This window comes from Salmo trutta, chromosome 26 (genome assembly GCF_901001165.1).
Source record: "Salmo trutta chromosome 26, fSalTru1.1, whole genome shotgun sequence".
Classification (NCBI taxonomy): domain Eukaryota; kingdom Metazoa; phylum Chordata; class Actinopteri; order Salmoniformes; family Salmonidae; genus Salmo; species Salmo trutta.
The window spans coordinates 27,525,270-27,545,675 of record NC_042982.1 but is presented as its reverse complement, the minus strand read 5'-3'; the positions used below and the strand labels follow the sequence as shown (position 1 = coordinate 27,545,675).

The following is a 20,406-nucleotide window of genomic DNA, read 5'->3' as shown; positions in this document are numbered from 1 at the left end:
CAAAGTAGCCATCCTTTGCCTTGATGACAGCTTTGCACACTCTTGGCATTCTCTCAACCAGCTTCATGAGGTAGTCACCTGGAATGCATTTCAATTAACAGGTGTGCTTTGTTAAAAATTATTTTGTGGAATTTCTTTCCATCTCAATGCGTTTGAGCCAATCAGTTGTGTTGTAACAGGGTAAAGGGGGTAAGCAGAAGATCGTAAAAAGATTTGGTAAAAGACAAAGTCCATATTATGGAAAGAACAGCTGAAATAAGCAAAGAGAAATGACAGTCCATCATTACTTTAAGACATGAAGGTCAGTCAATCCAGAAATTTCAAGAACTTCAAGTGCATTGCCTCTCATAAGGACCGCCACAGGAAAGGAAGACCCAGAGTTACCTCTGCTGTAGAGCATAAGTTCATTAGAGTTACCAGCCTCAGAAATTGCAGCCCAGATAAATGCTTTGGAGTTCAAGTAACAGACGTATCTCAACATCAACTGTTCAGAGGAGATTGCGTGAATCAGGCCTTCATGGTTGAATTGCTGTGAAGAAACCACTACTGAAGGACACCAATAGGAAGAGACTTGGCCATTAGACTGGTGTAAATCTGTCCTTTTGGTCTGAGTCCAAATGTAATAATTTTGTTTCCAACCGCTGTGTCTTTGTGAGAAGCAGAGCAGGTGAACAGATGATCTCCACATTTGTGGTTCCCACCGTGAAGCATGGAGGTGGTGTGGTGCTTTGCTGGTGACACTGTCAGTGATTTATTTAGAATTCAAGGCACACTTAACCAGCATGGCTACCACAGTATTCTGCAGTGATACGCCATCCCATCTTGTATGCACTTAGTGGGATTGTCATTTGTTTTTCAACAGGACAATGACCCAGCACACCTCCAGGCTGTGTAAGGGCTATTTGACCAAGGAGAGTGATGGAGTGCTGCATCAGATGACCTGGCCTCCACAATCACCCGACCTCAACCCAATTGAGATGGTTTGGGATGAGTTGGACCGCGAGTGAAGGAAAAGCAGCCAACAAGTGCTCAACATATGTTGGAACTCCAAAACAATTGGTTCTCCATGAAGCTGGTTGAGAGCCTGCCAAGAGTGTGCAAAGCTGTCATCAAGACTAAGGGTGGCTACTTTTTGAAGAATCTAAAGTATTTTATTTGTTTAACAATTATTTTGGTTACTACATGATTCCGTGTGTTATTTCATAGTTTTGATGTCTTCACTATTTTACAATGTAGAAAATAGAAAAACAATTAAGAAAAACCCTTGAATGAGTAGGTGTGTCCAAACTTATGACTGGTACACTAACATTTTCTTATTTTTCAGACAGCTCATGTAGCCCAAACATTTTATTTTGTGATATTGAAGTTGTAGTACTCACACAATATTTGTTGTTGCTACGTTTGCACCACAGGTAGCTAGCACACTTACATGCTTATACACACATTTGTATGTACAGTATATTAATGTAAATAAGGTTGATTCGGTGCTTTTCAGTTGGATATCCTGTACATCAGTCTAGGCAGGTGGGAGGAGCTATAGGAGGATGGGCTCGTAATGGCTAGAAAAGATTAAATGGAGTCAAGCGTGGTTTATATATGTTTGTTTGATACCGTTCCATGGATTCCATTCTAGCCATTACAATGATCCCGTCCTTCTATAGCTTCTCCCACCAGCCTACACTGATGGACATAAACCATTGTGGTCGGTTTGTATTGTGTACAGTACCTCTCATGGACTCCTTTTGTGATATTTGGTAGTTTTGCAGAAAAGTTTGTTAAACACCTGTTCCGAGTCCTGTGTCATCCATGCTGAAAGCCATGGTGTCGGATTGGTTTAGCTCTCGTTTTAACACTCTTGTACTCTGTAAATCAGCGTTCTTTGTCTGTTTCTTCCTGTCTGTTAAAACAATGTAAATACAGAAAGATTTTTTTTTAAGAACAAACTTAAAAATGCCTCCTTGTGCTGTTCTTTTTGATTACGTTGAGACATGGGGTCAGTCATGCATTGTGTTGTGAGTGAACTATCCAGAAGGTGGTGGTCGTGCACAGCTCTATGTCAAAGGTAACAGTTGCCATTTATGTAGGTCTAATGGTAAAACAATCTTTCTCGTATTTGACTATTTTTAACTGTTCCATGGACCTTGCCCTGAGAGAGTAGAGACTCTGGTTTATCCAGTTGCGCAATCACTATAGAAACTCAACCCGTCTTGTAGCTGGTAAGAGGGGTGTGATATTTTTCACAGAAGCTCTCCCATGAGTACAAATTAGCTTGCACACGCTCTTGAAAGCAAAGGGGTTTTCACACGGGAGACAAGGATGGCTACTTTTTTGCTTGTTGTCGGTGTAGTAGTCGGGATTGCATTTATTTACCACAGTGTTGTGGTTAAAGGACAAAGATGCAAAAGTAAAGCAAAACTGCATGGGAAAACTGTCATCGTAACTGGTAAGTCATTTTTCAGTGATTTCAATTTCGTTAGTGTTGGAATTTAAAGACCAAAGAGTTTTAAATGTTTTTTGATCTTCCCACCTGCATAAATTAAAGACTAATATCATAAACTTATATTATTCACCGTTACTTGTCTTTTCTTTAATTGTTTATGCCCACTTACTCCAGGAAGTAACACAGGCATAGGGAAGATGACCACTAGATCTGGCCAGGAGAGGTGCTAGAGTCATCCTGGCCTGCCGCAACAAACAGAGAGCTGAGGCCGCGCTCGCTGACATCAAGAGGGTGAGAGGAGAATGAACACTTTGACCATATAACTATAATGACCAGTAGTTTATGGCTAGTAATTTTTGTTTTTTCTGCAGCGGTTTTAGGATTTATTAATTATGATTTGTGTGTATGAAAATAGTACAGTAACATAAATGTGTCCTGTAGGAGAGTGGGAGCAATGAGGTGGTGTTCATGCATCTGGATCTGGGCAGTCTGAAGTCTGTTCGCTCCTTTGCTGAAACCTTCCTAAAGAATGAACCCAGATTGGACCTGCTCATCAACAATGCAGGTGTGGCTTGTACTGGTTGTTTGCAGCAATGCTACGACCAGCTTTCAATACACGTGATCTTATACGACAATATCACGACATGACATTGCTATTAGTCATGTACAGACAGCCTTTTTCCAGAGGGACTTGAAGTTAGGGCTAATGAAGATTCACAAGAGACTGTACAGAGACTGAACATGCAGCCATGGTGTTGTAGGCTACACATTATGCTCCAGCCAAAAGAGCTTGCTGGACTGCTTTCGCAACTGCCCAAGCCAGCCAACCATGGCATGTGTAACACCTGTCCAATATTACCCATGTAATATCTCAATTCTGACACCAGTGTAACATTTTTGGAAGTGAGGCAGCTAATATTTTCCTCCCTGTTGTCTCAGGCATTTACATGCCAGGCACCACAGAGGATGGCTTGGAGATGATGTTTGGTGTCAACCACATCGGTCACTTCCTGTTGACCAACCTGCTTCTGGACCGTTTGAATAAGTGCGGTCAGAGTCGAGTGGTCAACGTGGCGTCCGTGGGTCATAACTTCGGCACCATTGACTTCAACTGTTTGAACTCTCACAAGGAGGTGGGAGTTGGTGATTCGTTCATGGATGTCTTCACCACATACTGCAACAGCAAGCTGTGTAATGTTCTCTTCACCCATGAGCTAGCCAAGAGATTACATGGCACAAACGTTACCTGCTACACCCTCCACCCAGGTCAGTACACTACACCTCCGTATGTATGAAAGATTGTGCCCAAATATAGATTAGAACGATTTATCCTGTATTGATCTGTTGAAATGCAGTATTTGTTTTTGCATCCCCAGGTGGCTGAATAGTAAATGTATTGGCATGCAAAGTTTTAACCTACAGGGGCATGTTTATTGTGTTTTTCAGGAGCCATCAACTCTGAGCTGACTCGCGACATCAACAAGGTGGCCATGATGCTGATGAAGCCTTTTTTCATGTTCTTTTTCAAGGACACTGTGGCGGGGTCTCAGACCACCCTATACTGTGCCCTGCAGGAGGGCCTGGAGCCCCTCTCTGGATGCTACTTCTCTAACTGTACAGTCAGGAACCTCTATCCTAAGGCCAGAGATGATGCGGTGGCCAAGAAGCTATGGGAAGTCAGTGAGAGTCTGAGTGGGCTATCATCTTAAGAAACTCACTCTGACTCAGCAGTTTTAACTGGACTGTAAGCTACTAACCATATCCTGTGTTCTTTCAAAACAAAACTGTACTTTTTTGGGTTATGCTTTATAAAATGTACGTACATAGAAGTGCATTCGGAAAGTATTTAGGCCACTTGATTTTTTTTCCCACATTTTGTTACATCCTAATTCTAAAATGTATTAAATAGTTTTTTTTCCCTCATCAATCTACACACAATATCCCAAAATGACAAAGCAAAAACAAGTTTGTAGATTTTTTCCAAATGTATTCAAAATAAAAAAAATATCACATTTATATAGGTATTGAGACCCTTTACTCAGTACTTTGTTGAAGCACCTTTGGCAGTGATTACAGCCTCAAGTCTTTTTGGGTATGACACTACAAGCTTGGCACACCTGTATTTGGGGAGTTTCTCTCATTCTTCACTGCAGATCCTCTCAAGCTCTGACAGGTTGGATGGGGAGCGTCGCCACAGCTATTTTCAGGTCTCCAGGGATGTTTAATCGGGTTCAAGTCTGGGCTCTGGCTGGGCCTCTCAAGGACATTCATAGACTTGTCCCGAAGTCACTCCTGCGTTGTCTTGACTGTGCTGAGGGTCATTGTCCTGTTGGAAGGTGAACCTTTTCCCCATCTGAGGTCCTGAGTGCTCTGGAGCAGGTTTTCATCAAGGATCTCTCTAGTTTGCAGCGTTCATCTTTCCCTTGATCCTGACTAGTCTCCCAGTCCCTACCACTGAAAAACATCCCCAAAACATGATGCTGACACCGCCATGTGTCTCTGTAGGGATGGTGCCAGGTTTCCTCCAGACATGATGCTTGGCATTTAGGCCAAAGAGTTCGATCTTGGATTCATCAGACCAGAGAATCTTGTTTCTCCTTTAGCACTCCACCAATCAGTCCTTTTAGGTGTCTTTTGGCCAACTCCAAGCGGGCTGTCGTGCCTTTTACTGAGGAGTGGCTTCTGTCTGGCCACTCTACCATAAAGGCCTGATTGGTAGAGTGATGCAGAGATGGTTGTACTTCTGGAAAGTTTTCCCATCACTACAGAGGAACTCTGGAGCTCTGTCAGAGTGCCCATTGGGTTCTTGGTCACCTCCCTGACCAATGCCCTTCTCCCCCGATTGCTCAGTTTGGCTTGGCTGCCAGCTCTAGGAATAGTCTTGGTGGTTCCGAACTACTTCCATTTAAGAATGATTCGGGCCACTGTCCTTGGGGCCCTTCAAAGCTGTAGAAATGTTTTGGTCCCTTCTCCTGATCTGTGCCTCGACACAATCGTGTCTTGGAGCTTTACGGACAATTCCTTCGACGTCATGGCTTGGTTTTTGCTCTGACATGCACTGTCAACTGTGGGGCTGTTGGAAATTCTTACACAGGGACACTCAAAGTCAATCTAAATGAATCTTCTTTTATATGTCAGCTCGCTGGAGAGCTTCCAACCAACTCAATGCACCATAGTACACATCTCAATCACGATCTCTGCTTATGCAGTTGTCTTATATACGGTATTCACAGACAAGTTATATTTGCATGATTTAGGATAATCAATTAATCATTACCGTTTTGTTTCATTCATGTGACCGACCAATACCTCAAGGCTTCTTCTCGCTAAGCTGAGACCTTGAAATGGAGATCTCTTTCATTCTCAAAACAAGGTCTGGGCCTACTGCAAAATTTAAGCCACTGATAGTGAGGATTCATTCAGTCAGCCACTTGCATGAACACAGAAATAGATTTATTGAATAGAACACAGAAATTTGTTATAAGAAAAGCACAAACATTAAAATGTCCATTACAGGAACTTTTTATATAGACAGGTGTTTGCCTTTCCAAATCATGTCCAGTCAATTGAATTTATCACAGGTAGATTCAAATCAAGTTGTAGAAACATCTCAAGGATGATCAATGGAAACAGGATGCACTTTGAGTCTCATAGCAAAGGGTCTGAATACTTATGTAAATAAGGTGTTTATGTTTAATACATTTGCTAAAATTATATTTAAAAAAAAGTTTTTCCTCGTCATTATGGGGGTACTGTGTGTAGATTAATGAGCAAATGTAGGAAAAGTCAAGGCGTCTGAATGCTTTCTGAATGCACCGTATATGAATGACGCGCTTGCTTTTTCTTACCTAACATTGATTTATGGGAAATTTAATTATGGACATGTTTATATTCATATTTCTTACAAAACAGTAAGTAAACCTAAACTGTTAAGAATGTTTGCTCTTGATTGTTTTATGATGGCTTAAACTGTCCAATTCATCGCTTCTGCCTAAGTATCCTCCTAACAATTTGTCAGCCACAATTAGAATTTAAAGGCAGCACTTATGCCTGCCCTGCAGAAATAGAGAGATTTGAGCATGAAAGCATCAGTAGAAGAATCCAAGCAAAGAAGGGAAAAAAACAAAAATGTGCCTGTGCAGTCCAAGGGGTGTGGTTTAGGCTTTCTCGGAACTCAACAGGAAGTAGAGCTCTTTGCGCAATAGAGTAACCATGAGAATAACTGCAGTAAGGAATTCTGGAGTGAGCAGTGTGTTCTATTAATTCTCTTTACTGAGTGTTGCACAGGATCTGAGCTCAATGGCTGCGTTTCTTCTTTTGGCTGGAGTGGTAGTGGTGGGCTATATGATTTTTCATAATATCTTTGTCAAAGGGGCAGTATGCAAGAGCAATGTGAAACTGCATGGGAAAACTGTAATTGTAACAGGTGAGCCTGTTTTTGTCTGCTTTCTGTGTTTCCCCTCATTGACACAGAAGGAAAGTTTATGACACTGTTATGTAATAATGTTGAGTAGATTTAATGTTCTTTGCCTACACATAATTTCATATATATAGCGTTCTTAAATTCATATAACTTTGTTTATTATTTCATTGTTTTTGAAAAAGTTTTCCCTGGTTATAAAACTCAACAAATCACTCTTTCTGCGGCAAGCTCTAGGGGAGACTGGGGGCAATTGTAACACCTTGAATTTCTCCAAACAGAAACAAACGAGTGATGAAACTCTCTCAGTAAATACCCATTTAGGTTCTCTCGCTGCTTGAAGAGTTTCAGGCAAATATCTCACTATTTGTTAGGGGTAAAGTGTTTTTTTTTCCCCCACCAACTGTATTTTTCTTGTACTGCCCTGAGCGCTAATGTTTAAGTATTCAAACTAGCATAGTGATGAAAATGATCTGTTAGATAAATATTGACATGATTGACGTGTCACAATTGTTGTCTCTTGCTAGGCACATGAGGTGTTGTGTCATGGTTGGGGGCAATTGTAACTCAGTGTTAAAATGAACATGATCCAAACAGCCAAATGATGGAGAAAAAGAAAGCGAGTTAACTTTAGGATTTTTTTAATTATTCAAAACTAACATTAAATAGCTTTGGCGTCCTGTAGAGTGGTAAATTTGTTGTAAACATTTGGGCACAATCAGACTATTCAGATGTTATGAGAGGAACCGACTGGCCATCTACAAATAGGGGTGTTACTGTAAGTATTGGTTATGTACTTAGAAATAATTGTTTGTTGCAAAATCGTTAGATACTATATGTCTATAATATAATCATTCATAAACAATGCATTTGAAGTTAATGGAGTTTATTTTTTTGGTGTTACATTTCACCCTAGCTACTGTTACAATTGCCCCTGGCACGGTGGCAAATGTAACATCCCGACTTTGTAGATTAAAATCAAGATTGTAATCCGACCGTTTTATGTACAGACCTATAAATGGTATGAATGTTTAGGAGACTGATGTAAGTTCTTATATTCAAGTGGTCTCTGAGCAATAGAGTAAAATACGTTTATTTTATATATATATATATATATTTATATATATATATTTTTTTTTACCATTTCTCCCGGTCTCCCCTACATTGCATTAATCCTACTAATTCTCCAGGAAGTAACACAGGCATAGGGAAGATGACTGCACTAGATCTGGCCAGGAGAGGTGCCAGGGTCATCCTGGCCTGCCGCAACAGACAGAGAGCGGAGGCCGCGCTCGCTGACATCAAGAGGGTGAGGAGAGATTCCACAATCTCTGACCTACTTTACATTTGCAGATTTTGTTATTACATCACAACCCTCATGTGGTCGCTGTGAAAAGAGGCATTTTGGAAAATGTTCAATGAAATTTGGACAGAGTAACAAAGAAATGTGTGTCCTGTAGGAGAGTGGGAGCAATGAGGTGGTGTTCATGCATCTGGATCTGGGCAGTCTGAAGTCTGTTCGCTTCTTTGCTGAAACCTTCCTAAAGAATGAACCCAGATTGGACCTGCTCATCAACAATGCAGGTAAAGGAGGCTTGAGGAGGTGTTGTTGGACCTCTCTTTCTCTCTCTGGGTGTATCTCAACGGTCCTAAACGGCTTCCTTTCCATCTACTCTATCCTTTATTTGCACTGACATGACAGGTGAAAGCAATACACCTGTCCTGTTCCTTTGCATCAATGCAGGATGAAGGAAAGGCTGTGAGGAGATGAGGCTACTAAAGACTTTTAAGATGCACCCTGAACTCCCATCAACCTCCCATAGAAGTGATTATGGATGAATAAGGACTCATTTTCATGTTTCCTCTCAGGTATTTACATGCAGGGCAGCACAGAAGACGGCTTGGGGATGATGTTTGGTGTCAACTACATCGGTCACTTCCTGTTGACCAACCTGCTTCTGGACCGTCTGAAGGAGTGCGGTCCGAGTCGAGTGGTCAACGTGGCGTCCTTGGGCCATAATTTTGGCAAAATTGATTTCAACTGCTTGAGCACTCACAAGGAGTTAGGTGTTGGCAAGTCTGCCATGGATGTCTTTAACATCTATTGCAACAGCAAGCTGTGTAACGTTGTCTTCACCCATGAGCTGGCCAAGAGACTGAAGGACACAAACGTTACCTGCTACAGCCTCCACCCTGGTGAGTGCTGCTAAGTCAGGTGTCCAATTTAATTTGACCATGTATAAAACTTTTGAATGTAATGGTATCTGCAGTTTTCAAGTTAGTTCTTGGTTTAATTTAAAGTAGAATAAGATGACTAATGTTCCAGTCAAAGCTCTTCTCTGTCCTGGCACCCCAATGGTGGAACAAGCCTCCCCCTAATGTCAGGACAGCGGACTCCCTGGCCATCTTCCGACAAAGTCTAAAAACCTATCTCTTTAAGCGATATGTTATTGTCTCACCTAGCTATCTTAAGATGAATGCACTAATGTAAGTTGCTCTGGATAAGAGCGTTGACTAAAATGTAATTTTTTTTATGGATGAATAACTCAACTCTGGTGCTTGTCTTTTTCTCCTAGGTATAATCGAAACTGAGCTGGGCCGTTACGCCAACTCTGTATTTTTAATGCTGTTGAAGCCCATCTCCATGTTGTTCTTCAAGAACTCTGTGGCGGGGTCTCAGACCACCCTGCACTGTGCCTTGCAGGAGGGCCTGGAGCCCCTCTCTGGATGCTACTTCTCTAACTGTACAGTCAGGAACCTCTATCCTAAGGCCAGAGACGACGCGGTGGCCAAGAAGCTATGGGAAGTCAGTGAGAGTCTGTGTGGACTCCTGTGAAAGCCTCCCCCTGTGACTGAAGCTCTCCTCAGTGTGTAAGATGATTTTTGACATTTTAGTGGACTTTCCCTTTAAATCAATCAACAGTGTCAAAGAAATTCTAAAAGTGCTTACTCCGTGTGATTAGTATATAGGACTGATCTTGTGCATTAACTTCTAAGTTCTTACCATAGGTTACTTAGGGTGTTCCACTCTGCCCTAGTAGATATATCTGGAACATAATTAAACGACACACCCAAAACTGTGCATGTTGGAATCAATTCAATCATGAAGTGGCAAACAGGATGAAGAAGCATGGGCCTACTGGGCAATTCAAGACTTATGGAAATAAAGTATGTGTTCCTCAATGAGGTTGTTGTGTATTCATTGGTTGTATAATAATTGTGCCAGCACTGAACAGTGCATCCATTCATATTTTAGATGATGTAATCCCGTGGTTATAGATCATGTGCATATGCCCGAGGAGCTGATGCTGTTTGTTGCCTTGATCATGTGCATTTGAATAAAAAACCAGGGGTGGAAAGAGTACAGATTATATCTCACTCAAGTAGAAGTACTGTTACTTTAATACAATTTTTACTCAAGTAGAAGTCAAATGAATGGTGTAAAAAAACAGCTCTTTTAATAAGTACTCCAAGTAAAATGAATTGAGTTACTTTTAAAATATAAACATTGACCTTGATAATGATCTAATTTTGCTAAGGTTACCTGAATATTGTTACACATTTTCCTTGCATTCATTTGGAAAAGGAATAGAGGCAATGAATGTAGAGTAGGAAGTCAGTTAATTTATTTTCTGAATTATAACAAGTCACATCTGTAAAATTATTAACATTTGAATATAAACATTCAAAGACATTAAAATGTATTGATACATTTTTTTTAAACTACACAAAATAAAGTTTCCAGACTTCAATATATTTCAGTCTCCAGAAATAAACATGTCTAATTCTTCCAACCATTCAGTCCCTCATTCATCATTCTATCACTTGTTACTTGTCAATGTGACCGCTGACGTTCACTCACCCATTTACTCTTTCCTTCACTCACTCCCTCACCCTAACTCACTGCACAAACTCCCTCGTTCACTCACTCCCTCACCCTAACTCACTGCACAAACTCCCTCTTTCACTCACTCCCTCACCCTAACTCACTGCACAAACTCCCTCTCACTCACTCCCTCACCCTAACTCACTGCACAAACTCCCTCTTGCACAAACTCCCTCTTTCACTCACTCCCTCACCCTAACTCACTGCACAAACTCCCTCACTCACTCCCTCACCCTAACTCACTGCACAAACTCCCTCTTTCACTCACTCCTCATCAGTGGTGGAGAGAGTACTGAAATATCCTACTCAAGTAAATGTACAGTTACTTTAATACAATTTTACTCCAGTAGAAGTAAAATTACTGACTTTGAAAACTACTTAAAAAAGTACAAGTACTCAGAAAAACTGCTCAATTACAGTAACGAGAGTATTTACAATTAGTTACTTTACACCTCTGTAAAAAACATAGGCCTGACATAAGTAATAATGTATGAATCATTTGTGATTGAGAGGCCTAAAGAGGAAGTAAACTACTACAGTGCCAACAAATGGTTTAGATTAGATTTACAGTGGTCACCAAACCATTCCTAGTCGATCACCAAACATTTCTTACGAAAAAGGCTTGCGTTCTCATTTCTTTTATTCGTTTCGCGCTGTATAGGTAGTTGCACTTGATTCAGCAGCGCTAGCGCCCGGGATGCCTTCCCATGTTGAACCATTTCATGTGTCTGAAGGTAGAACTCCGTCTACCTGGCAGGCCCAGAGAGCAAATCAAGTGCATCTATTGTCTACCTCTCGCCAAACAGATAGCTCAGATCACCGTGTCTGCAGTTTCCTTGACTAGAGACTCAACGAATAGAGCAAATAGCTTTTGTTTTAATGAGTAACTTCATGTTTAAATTGTTAGCACTGTCAACACTTTGTTCAACAGTTTTATAAGCCATAAAATGCGCGTTTCGATAAGCTTTCGGGGTTATTTGTCTTTTTTAATATCGAGGAATAGTATACTTTCTCTGGTCACAACATTATTTGCTGCATGAGGCAAAATGTATGTAGTGCGAGTTTAGTCATCAGCTGGAACTGGAAGACTCCCATTTCCTCAGTTGAGGGAGGAAGAGAGGAGGGACGGCGAGTCGGCTGCTCCCTCCTTCCCCCCATACTGACCACCAGATGCAGGCCATCTGTACAGTAAAAACAACCGAATTATTATGCTCACTCGGCTGTGCCTCACAAGTAATACCACATATTACCAAATACTAGTGTGATCATATAGGCCTACCTACATTTTTTACATTTCAAAATGGCCTGAGAAGAACAACATTGGCAGGGCAATTCAAGCATAGTTCATATGTAGTGATCATGTATTGGCGTGTTTTTTAATTCATGTTTTAAAAGAAATCTGAGATGTTGATCTCGGATTCCATTTTCATTCCGAAAGTGATCTATGCCCTCAATATGGAGACGATTTTCATGCAGATTAAAAAAACGACATCTGGTGGAATACTTCCGTACTGCAGGTATAAATTAAACCCGGAAGCTTTTGAGGGCGTAATAAAAACAAAAACAACACATGCCGTAGATTAGCCAGCTGAACTTTTATAGCTTTCAAACTAAATTACATTCCCGAATCCAGAAACAACATTCGGTACTGTAATAATGTCGGTTTTGCTATCTATTCTGGCAGTAGGGATTGCGTTGTATTTGATACTTTATTACAATGTGATCAGAGGATCAAGATGCACGAGCCCTGTGACACTTAAAGGAAAGACTGCTATTGTAACAGGTTAGTTAGGCACATTTTGTTGCCTTACTATGGGAAGGGGACTGATTTAGTGTGCGCACGTTTTAAGTGTATTCATGCTGAAGACCTATACATTAAACTGTGTTTTGTTGTTCCCTAGGGAGTAACACTGGTATTGGAAAGGCTACTGCTTTGGATTTGGCCAAGAGAGGTGCAAGGGTCATCCTTGCCTGCCGCAGCAAACAGAAAGCTGAGGCTGCTGTCTATGATATCAGAAGGGTTAGAGGAGCCTTATTGATAACATAATAATCGAAATATTATATTGTGGCGTAGCCACCTCAATACATACTGATCAGGGATTTGTTTGCCCTGTGTGAAAATGTATGGTGTTGTAAATCCACTGTTTGATTCCTCCTCTGTTCTATAGGAGAGTGGGAGCAATGAGGTGGTGTTCATGCATCTGGATCTGGGGAGTCTGAAGTCTGTTCGCTCCTTTGCTGAAACTTTCCTGAAGACTGAACTCAGACTGGACCTACTCATCAACAATGCAGGTATGGCAGAGAAAGAGGGAATGTAAACATTCATTCCCAATACATAAAACACACTTTCTCTATTCAGTGAACCCTATTGAATCAAATGTGACACATCTCTTCTTACCCCATGGATAAAATAATACACACATTTAAAGACAAATATAGAAATACTTGGACATTATGTGTAGCCTTACTCCCTGTTTCTGGTCTCACTGTCTGTCACCTTGTATTTGCCTAGTCACTTTTACACCTACCTACATGTACATACTGAATTACCTCAACTACATCATACCCCTGCACATTGACTCAGTACTAGTACTCCTTGTAAATAGCCTCGTTATTGTTATTTTGTGTTACTATTTCCTTTTTTTTATTTAGCAAATATTTTTCTTACTTTTTAGCTCTACATTGTTGGGAATGGGCTCGTAAGTAAGCATTTCAAGGTACTCTCTATACCTGTTGTATTCGGCTAATGTGACCAATAAAATTTGATTTGTTTCAGGAATGCTGGGGCCCGGCTACACTGAGGATGGGTTCGGCATGGTGTTTGGGGTCAACCACTTAGGCCATTTCCTGTTGACCTGCTTGCTGCTGGACCGGCTGAAGGAGTGTGGTCCGAGTCGTGTTGTCAACGTGTCGGCTCTCCTACACCGGCTAGGCTCTGTCGATTTTGCCCTCCTGGGTACCCACAAGGACCTGGTGCCAGGCCAGAGTACCTGGCATAACTTCAGGGCCTACTGCCACAGCAAGCTGTGCAATGTGCTCTTCACCCGGGAGCTGGCCAACCGCCTGGAGGGGACCAGCGTTACCACCTACAGCCTTCACCCAGGTCAGTAGCTCTCCACCTACAGCCTCCACCCAGGTCAGTAGCTCTCCACCTACAGCCTCCACCCAGGTCAGTAGCTCTCCACCTACAGCCTCCACCCAGGTCAGTAGCTCTCCACCAACAGCCTCCACCCAGGTCAGTAACTCTCCACATACAGCCTCCACCCAGGTCAGTAGCTCTCCACCTACAGCCTCCACCCAGGTCAGTAGCTCTCCACCTACAGCCTCCACCCAGGTCAGTAGCTCTCCACCTACAGCCTCCACCCAGGTCAGTAGCTCTCCACCTACAGCCTCCACCCAGGTCAGTTGCTCTGTCTTGGAGAACCTAGAAGGGATCCTTCTTACTTTGTTTTACATTTGAGCTTTTCTGTAATCTATATGCAGACTGTTTGATGTTTCAGATGGCTAGTATGTGTCAAGTGTGTATTGTATAGTTTGTTTTTATACAGCAGTGCTGCGTTTGCAAAACATTGCAGACAATGCGGTTTATTCTATTCCATCCTATCGCATACTAAATGACCATTTGTCATTTAGGGGTCATTCACACTGAGTTTGGTCGCAACCTGAAACTATGGCAGAGGCTCTTCCTGGAGCCCATCTCTAAGCTCTTCTTCATGGATGCTGAGAGGGGAGCCCAGACCACCCTATACTGTGCCCTCCAAGAGGGGATCGAGCCGCTGAGTGGACGCTACTTCTCTTCCTGTGCACTACAGGAAGTAAGCGCCAAGGGGCGGGACGATGCTTTGGCTAGGAAGCTGTGGGAGGTGAGTGAGAGGCTATCTGACCTATCCTGAGAGACTCAGATTCTAGCCATGGCAAAGATTTTGGAATATACTGACAAGATATTGAACTCTCCACTCTAACAATGGTAATCAATGTCCATGAAGGACTCTCTCTCGCTCTCGCTCTCTCTGACTAATGACTTGTTATCACCAATGATGCCTTGTAACTTATGATTTTGCTTTGTATATTGGAATTCATTTCTTTCACAATGTTATTAAATACTTACGTTCAGTTTCTAATGACCATTTCTTGATCTTAGTCAGCAATGTCAGTTAATAGACTTTGTTAATAAACAATTGACAGCTGGAGTATGATGCCAGGTGATGAATATAGTTAATATAATGTCCTCCTACACCACTACTTCACATTTGTATTTTCGCACGGATGGAAGGAATTGAGGAGTCCTCGCTCTCGCTTTGCCTATTTGGTCCCAGTGGCCTTTAACAACACAGGGATAACACTTCAAGTGAACAAAGTCACTTTCCGATGAATGATGTGTCTTTTTGAAGGATGCCTTACTACAGGTCCGAAGATGGACTTATACGATATGCTTATTGTCTCACAATATTCAGGGGAGGAATGTTTTCTGAAGAAGAAGAAAGCGCTGTACTGATATATGTTTATACTTGTGTGGTTTTAATGAGAGGAATTTACACTGGTTTTGTGGCACAATGTCATAGATTAGGGATTGATGACTAATGACTGAACTTTCCCACAGTTGTCAGTCAGGTCATCCATAACATTCACTGTGACTGGGTAGATACACTTACATACTCACCGTGAACTTGCAGAAACTGAGGAACTGGCAGTCATTCTGCTCTGTCATTATGACACGCCATGTGTTCAGCACAGGGTAAGCAAAAGATAAGAGTACTACTTGGGTTGGGTTCCATACAGAATATAAGGATGTTCTTTCTTCAGAGGTTACTTATTAAACAAACACAAGTGTTATGTATACATTTCTGTTGAAATGCATGTGGTAACTTTTACAGGCTTTATCTAATCTTTAGTTTTCCATTAACTATGTGAATTGTGAAGATACAGTATGTTATACATTTCTTTTTTGAAATACTTTTTGTTTTTTGTTTTTAAATCACAACAGAATATATTACACATTTCAATCTATCAATGATATACATACAACAATTATAATCTACCAACAATTTTATAGAATGGCAAATAGTCTTTCTGCTTCTGAATGAAAATATAGTATGTGTGTATGTCTGTGTGTTGTACAATGAACAGGTGGCTGTCATGTTTTCCTTGTACACCAGGGAGCAGTAGCATATCACTGCTCTTGTAGAAACTGCAATTTACCAAGCTGTTCCTTCCTTGCAGTTGTTGCTTGGAGCAAGGTTGTCGAGGACCTTGACCTATGGATTATGTTCATTATGAACACTGATTATTAACACTGGTACACTTGAAAGCGAGGTCAGTTTTGTACGTTAAGAGCTTCGCTCATGTAATTACTCAGGAGGACAGTCTCTGGTGCAGGCTTCAACTTTCACCTTTGTTATGTGTGGGGAGACATGCAACTACTATCGATTTCGCTCGCTCGCTCACTGTCCCTCTCCTTTCTCAGGTGAATAGAGTGGGGGACGACAGACTGGCACAGTGGACTATAGGACAGTGGTGAACTTCCTGTCCTGTTCTGTTCACCTCAGATCCAATAGTTATCAAGCCCCTCTCTACAGCTGCTGTACTATACTATCTCAGTCCACAGAAGAATTAACACAATTAGGCAGTTCCTGAACACATTTCCATTTTTTTTAGGCCTAATTTCTAGTGATGTCGTGCTCTCGGTCCCATTCAGTGGCATTCTTTTTCAATTGCAATTATTTGAATCAGGTATTTAAGTGCCAAGCTGTAACAAACACCTGCCTGCCCAGTAGCGCTCCAGGACTGAAGCAGAAGACCCCTGTCCTACAATCTGCTCTCCTCTAACAGAGTGCTCTGTCTGTAATATTATTCCTCCTAGTCTCAGATCTGTAGCTAGTTGATAGCTATTCTATAGTTGATAGGTGTTCTATAGTTGATAGGTGTTCTATAGTTGATAGGTGTTCTATAGTTGATAGGTGTTCTATAGTTGATAGGTGTTCTATAGTTGATAGGTGTTCTATAGTTGATAGGTATTCTATAGTTGATAGGTGTTCTATAGTATAGTTGATAGGTGTTCTATAGTTGATAGGTGTTCTATAGTTGATAGGTGTTCTATAGTATAGTTGATAGGTGTTCTATAGTTGATAGGTGTTCTATAGTTGATAGGTGTTCCATAGTTGATAGGTGTTCTATAGTTGATAGGTGTTCTATAGTTGATAGGTGTTCTATAGTATAGTTGATAGGTGTCCTATAGTATATTTGATAGGTGTTCTATAGTTGATAGGTATTCTATAGATAGGTGTTCTATAGTTGATAGGTATTCTATAGTTGATAGTTGACTATAGTTGATAGGTAGTTGATAGTTGACTATAGTTGATAGGTATTCTATAGTTGATAGGTATTCTATAGTTGATAGGTATTCTATAGTTGATAGGTATTCTATAGTTGACTATAGTTGATAGGTGTTCTATAGTTGATTGGTATTCTATAGTTGATAGGTATTCTGTCACCCTCTCCCCTCCATGGGTTGAGAAACGAGGCATTGATGACCTGCTCTGGTCTTGCTGTTTACTGTGGACATACTCCCAAGCTGAGGCCAGGTGGCAGTACAGTACTTAGTGACTGGATTAGTGCATCAATTAGCTAGCTATCAATTAACATAGAGGGCCCTGATTGATTTAGATACCACAGGCCTGATTTACTGAGTGCATCTGTTATTTTCAGAAGACAATACAACATAAAATGCATTACAAAAAAGATGACAATGGTGGAGAGAAGACAACTTTATGTTTTGGTGTAAAAAAAAAAACGTATTTTTTCTCTTGCTCTTGTCTTTTTGAAAATAACTGGTGGAAACCTTGCACAGGGTGCTCAGCAAATCTACAAACACAAAGACAGAAGGTACTGTTATATCTGGGGAGTGGTGGATGTGTAGTGAGGTCTGTTCTATGGCAGAGCATTCAGGACAGAAGGAAGGAGTAGGATGAGGAAGAGTAGTGGACGGCCCCTGGATCACTGAACCGTGGCATCCACATCACTCGGTATGTGCGCCGTGGCAACGCAGAGCAGCGGTTTCCTCGGCAACTGCAGGGGCCACGTTGAAGTGACAAAAGACTGAGTTCTTGACATGCATGCGTGGTACTGTCTGCCTTTTATAAGTTCCTCAGATCTACCATGGATGGATGCCTTATGCTGAGGCAATGTGTTACTCTGGCTGTTGTTCTGCCGCATATGCTTTATATTTAACACACCTCAGAACCTAGATGTCCAAATGTTTATGTTAAGAGATGATGCTAGCATCATGCCATGTCAGGGATGCTTATTAGACCCCATTGAACCCATTGATCGCCTTCTTTGGGCATTATGCATACTATAAAATGTATAGAGAGAGTACAATATTGGTTTGTGTGAGTATGTAACATTTGTGTGTGCATGTCTGGTTTATCAATGTTTTTATGCTTTTTAGTTATTTTTAAGACTTGTGTGTGTGATCGAGGGAGAGATGTTGTGATGTAATATTAATGGGAGTGTATGGTACTGGGAGCAGGGGGTGTGGACTTGGTACTGCTTGTAACTGCCAGGTAGGAGAGTAGCTCTGGTGATGGTGCCTGGCCTCGGTTGGTGGTTTGGAGCAACACTGGATTGGGGTGGGTGGCAACAAAAGAGTGTTGTTTTATTAAAATTCCGACCTCTCTTCCTCAGGCACACACCCTTCACACACCCTTCACACACCCTTCCAGCCCAGCCTTTATCCGTAACAGAGGAAGTCGATAAATAGAATCATCCTCTGGGTCTTATTATTTTCTAATCTGCTAATCTGTGATTAACGATGTTTACAAATATGATGCGACGTGCCGCAAAGTGTAAGAATCGCTGCTCACACCTTTCTCTGTCATATATAACCCCCCCCCCTTCTCTGAGGAGGCCTACTGCTGTACACTGCGTCACATCGCTCCACTGACAGTTTCTAAACACCAACGGTGGGAAATAAAGTAGGGATTCCTTTGACTAGTATTTGAAATGGAGACATTAGCAGTAATACGAATAGAGATCATGGAGGTCTGATTCTTTGTGAAGTTGATAAGTAAAAAGTAAAGTTGGCATCACACCAAGATCCCTAATCTGTTTTTAATAGTCACCAGTGTTTTGAGATTGTACTTTAGCTAGACTTGATCAGAGTTTGTATCTGAGTTTGTATATTGTGTAAAAGTTTCCCTGTTCTGTTCACGTTGTAATTAGCATAGCTGTTTCCCACTGTGTCTGGAAATCAACGAGAAACAGACGTGGCGAGAAGAAATGTTGCTTTCGTAAAAGCTTCATAAACATACATTCAATCACACCACTTAGGTAAATGAACCCATTTCCCATTTTCTGCAATTTGCAGTAATCTAATGAGGTAAAATGTGGCTTGCTGTGCGGGACTGCCAGGGTGAATGCAGCCTACCAGGGAGGTTATTGCTGTAAAAGCTATCAATTAGGCAGAAACTATAGCATTTTGCAATTGGGTTACTAATTGGCAATTAGATACTCTGAAATAAGTGCATTGTCTTGTTTTACTTGTGTGATTTACTATGAGCTATTGAGGGTATTTACTAAAGGTGAACAGTCAGTGCCATTGCAGGGCTGATAGTCCTTCAATGTGGTGTTCTCTTGCTTTTCAAATGGAAAAGGGAAAAGTGGAATCCCTGTTCTACACTAAGGCTAGACTATTTAGTTGGCTTGCTAAGGAAGAGAGGGCAGAGATACCTACTACATATGATGGGGTACATCATTAAGAAGCTGAATCCCCTTGTGTTGTGGGTCTGTGTGTGCAATCCGAAGACAAATTCCAATATCTCTCTAACATGGACACTAAAAGCTTTTGGATTGAACTAGATTTAATTGTATACTGATATCTGTCTGTATTTCTTGCCGGCAGGCAGGTTGAATTGTATATCTGTATGCGTTTCTTGCTGGCAGGCCGGATGAATTGTTATTTTACTGCAGTCACTCTGTATTGTTCCCTACTCATCCACTTGGCATACAACACAATAGTATAGATATACAGTGGATTTGGACAGTATTCAGACCCCTTGACTTTTTCCACATTTTGTTATGCTACAGCCTTATTCTAAAATTAATTCAATAAAAGCATTTCCTCATCATTCTACACACGATACCCCACAATGACAAAGTGAAAACAGGTTTTTAGATTTTGTATTAAAAATCAGAACTACCTTATTTACATAAGTATTCAGACCCTTTGCTATGAGACTCAAAATTGAGCTCACGTGCGTCCTGTTTCCATTGATCATCCTTGAAATGTTTCTACAACTTGATTGGCATCCACCTGAGGTAAATTCAATTGATTGGACTTGATTTGGAAAGGCACACACCTGTATATACAGTTGAAGTCGGAGTTTACATACACTTAGGTTGGAGTCATTAAAACTCGTTTTTCAACCACTCCACAAATTTCTTGTTAACAAACTATAGTTTTGGCAATTCGGTTAGGACATCTACTTTGTGCATGACACAAGTAATTTTTCCAACAATTGTGTACAGACAGATTATTTCACTTATAATTCACTGTATCACAATTCCAGTGGGTCAAATATTTACATACACTAAGTTGACTGTGCCTTTTAAACAGCTTGGAAAATTCCAGAAAAAAAGATGTCATGGCTTTAGAAGCTTCTG

The 20,406-nt window shown here is 41.1% G+C and overlaps 2 protein-coding genes, 1 long non-coding RNA gene and 1 pseudogene across 4 annotated transcripts; all 4 read left to right on the top strand.

Moving 5' to 3' along the window:
• The first annotated feature begins 1,991 nt into the window (after positions 1-1,991).
• LOC115163567 (dehydrogenase/reductase SDR family member 13-like) lies at positions 1,992-4,285 on the top strand (annotated as a pseudogene).
• Positions 4,286-6,149: 1,864 nt separating this feature from the next.
• Positions 6,150-10,043, top strand: LOC115163568 (dehydrogenase/reductase SDR family member 13). Of its 2 annotated transcripts, none has more exons than XM_029715563.1 (5): positions 6,150-6,866; positions 8,051-8,169; positions 8,321-8,444; positions 8,730-9,056; positions 9,437-10,043. In XM_029715563.1, the coding sequence occupies exons 1-5, from the start codon at positions 6,740-6,742 to the stop codon at positions 9,694-9,696; spliced, it is 957 nt and encodes a 318-aa protein (XP_029571423.1). In that variant the 5' UTR covers positions 6,150-6,739; the 3' UTR covers positions 9,697-10,043. The 2 variants fall into 2 exon arrangements, with proteins under 2 accessions (XP_029571423.1, XP_029571424.1); XM_029715564.1 differs by lacking the exon at positions 6,150-6,866 and adding an exon at positions 6,873-7,638.
• Positions 10,044-12,270: 2,227 nt separating this feature from the next.
• On the top strand, positions 12,271-14,867 carry LOC115163565 (dehydrogenase/reductase SDR family member 13). Its single transcript, XM_029715562.1, has 5 exons — positions 12,271-12,529; positions 12,648-12,766; positions 12,915-13,038; positions 13,523-13,849; positions 14,380-14,867. Exons 1-5 carry the CDS (start codon positions 12,403-12,405, stop codon positions 14,637-14,639), a joined length of 957 nt encoding a protein of 318 aa, XP_029571422.1. The 5' UTR covers positions 12,271-12,402; the 3' UTR covers positions 14,640-14,867.
• Positions 14,868-16,826: 1,959 nt separating this feature from the next.
• LOC115163566 (uncharacterized) lies at positions 16,827-19,396 on the top strand. Its single transcript, XR_003869775.1, has 2 exons — positions 16,827-16,970; positions 17,027-19,396. It is a non-coding gene; the product is annotated as an uncharacterized LOC115163566 (long non-coding RNA).
• The last annotated feature ends 1,010 nt before the right edge of the window (positions 19,397-20,406 follow it).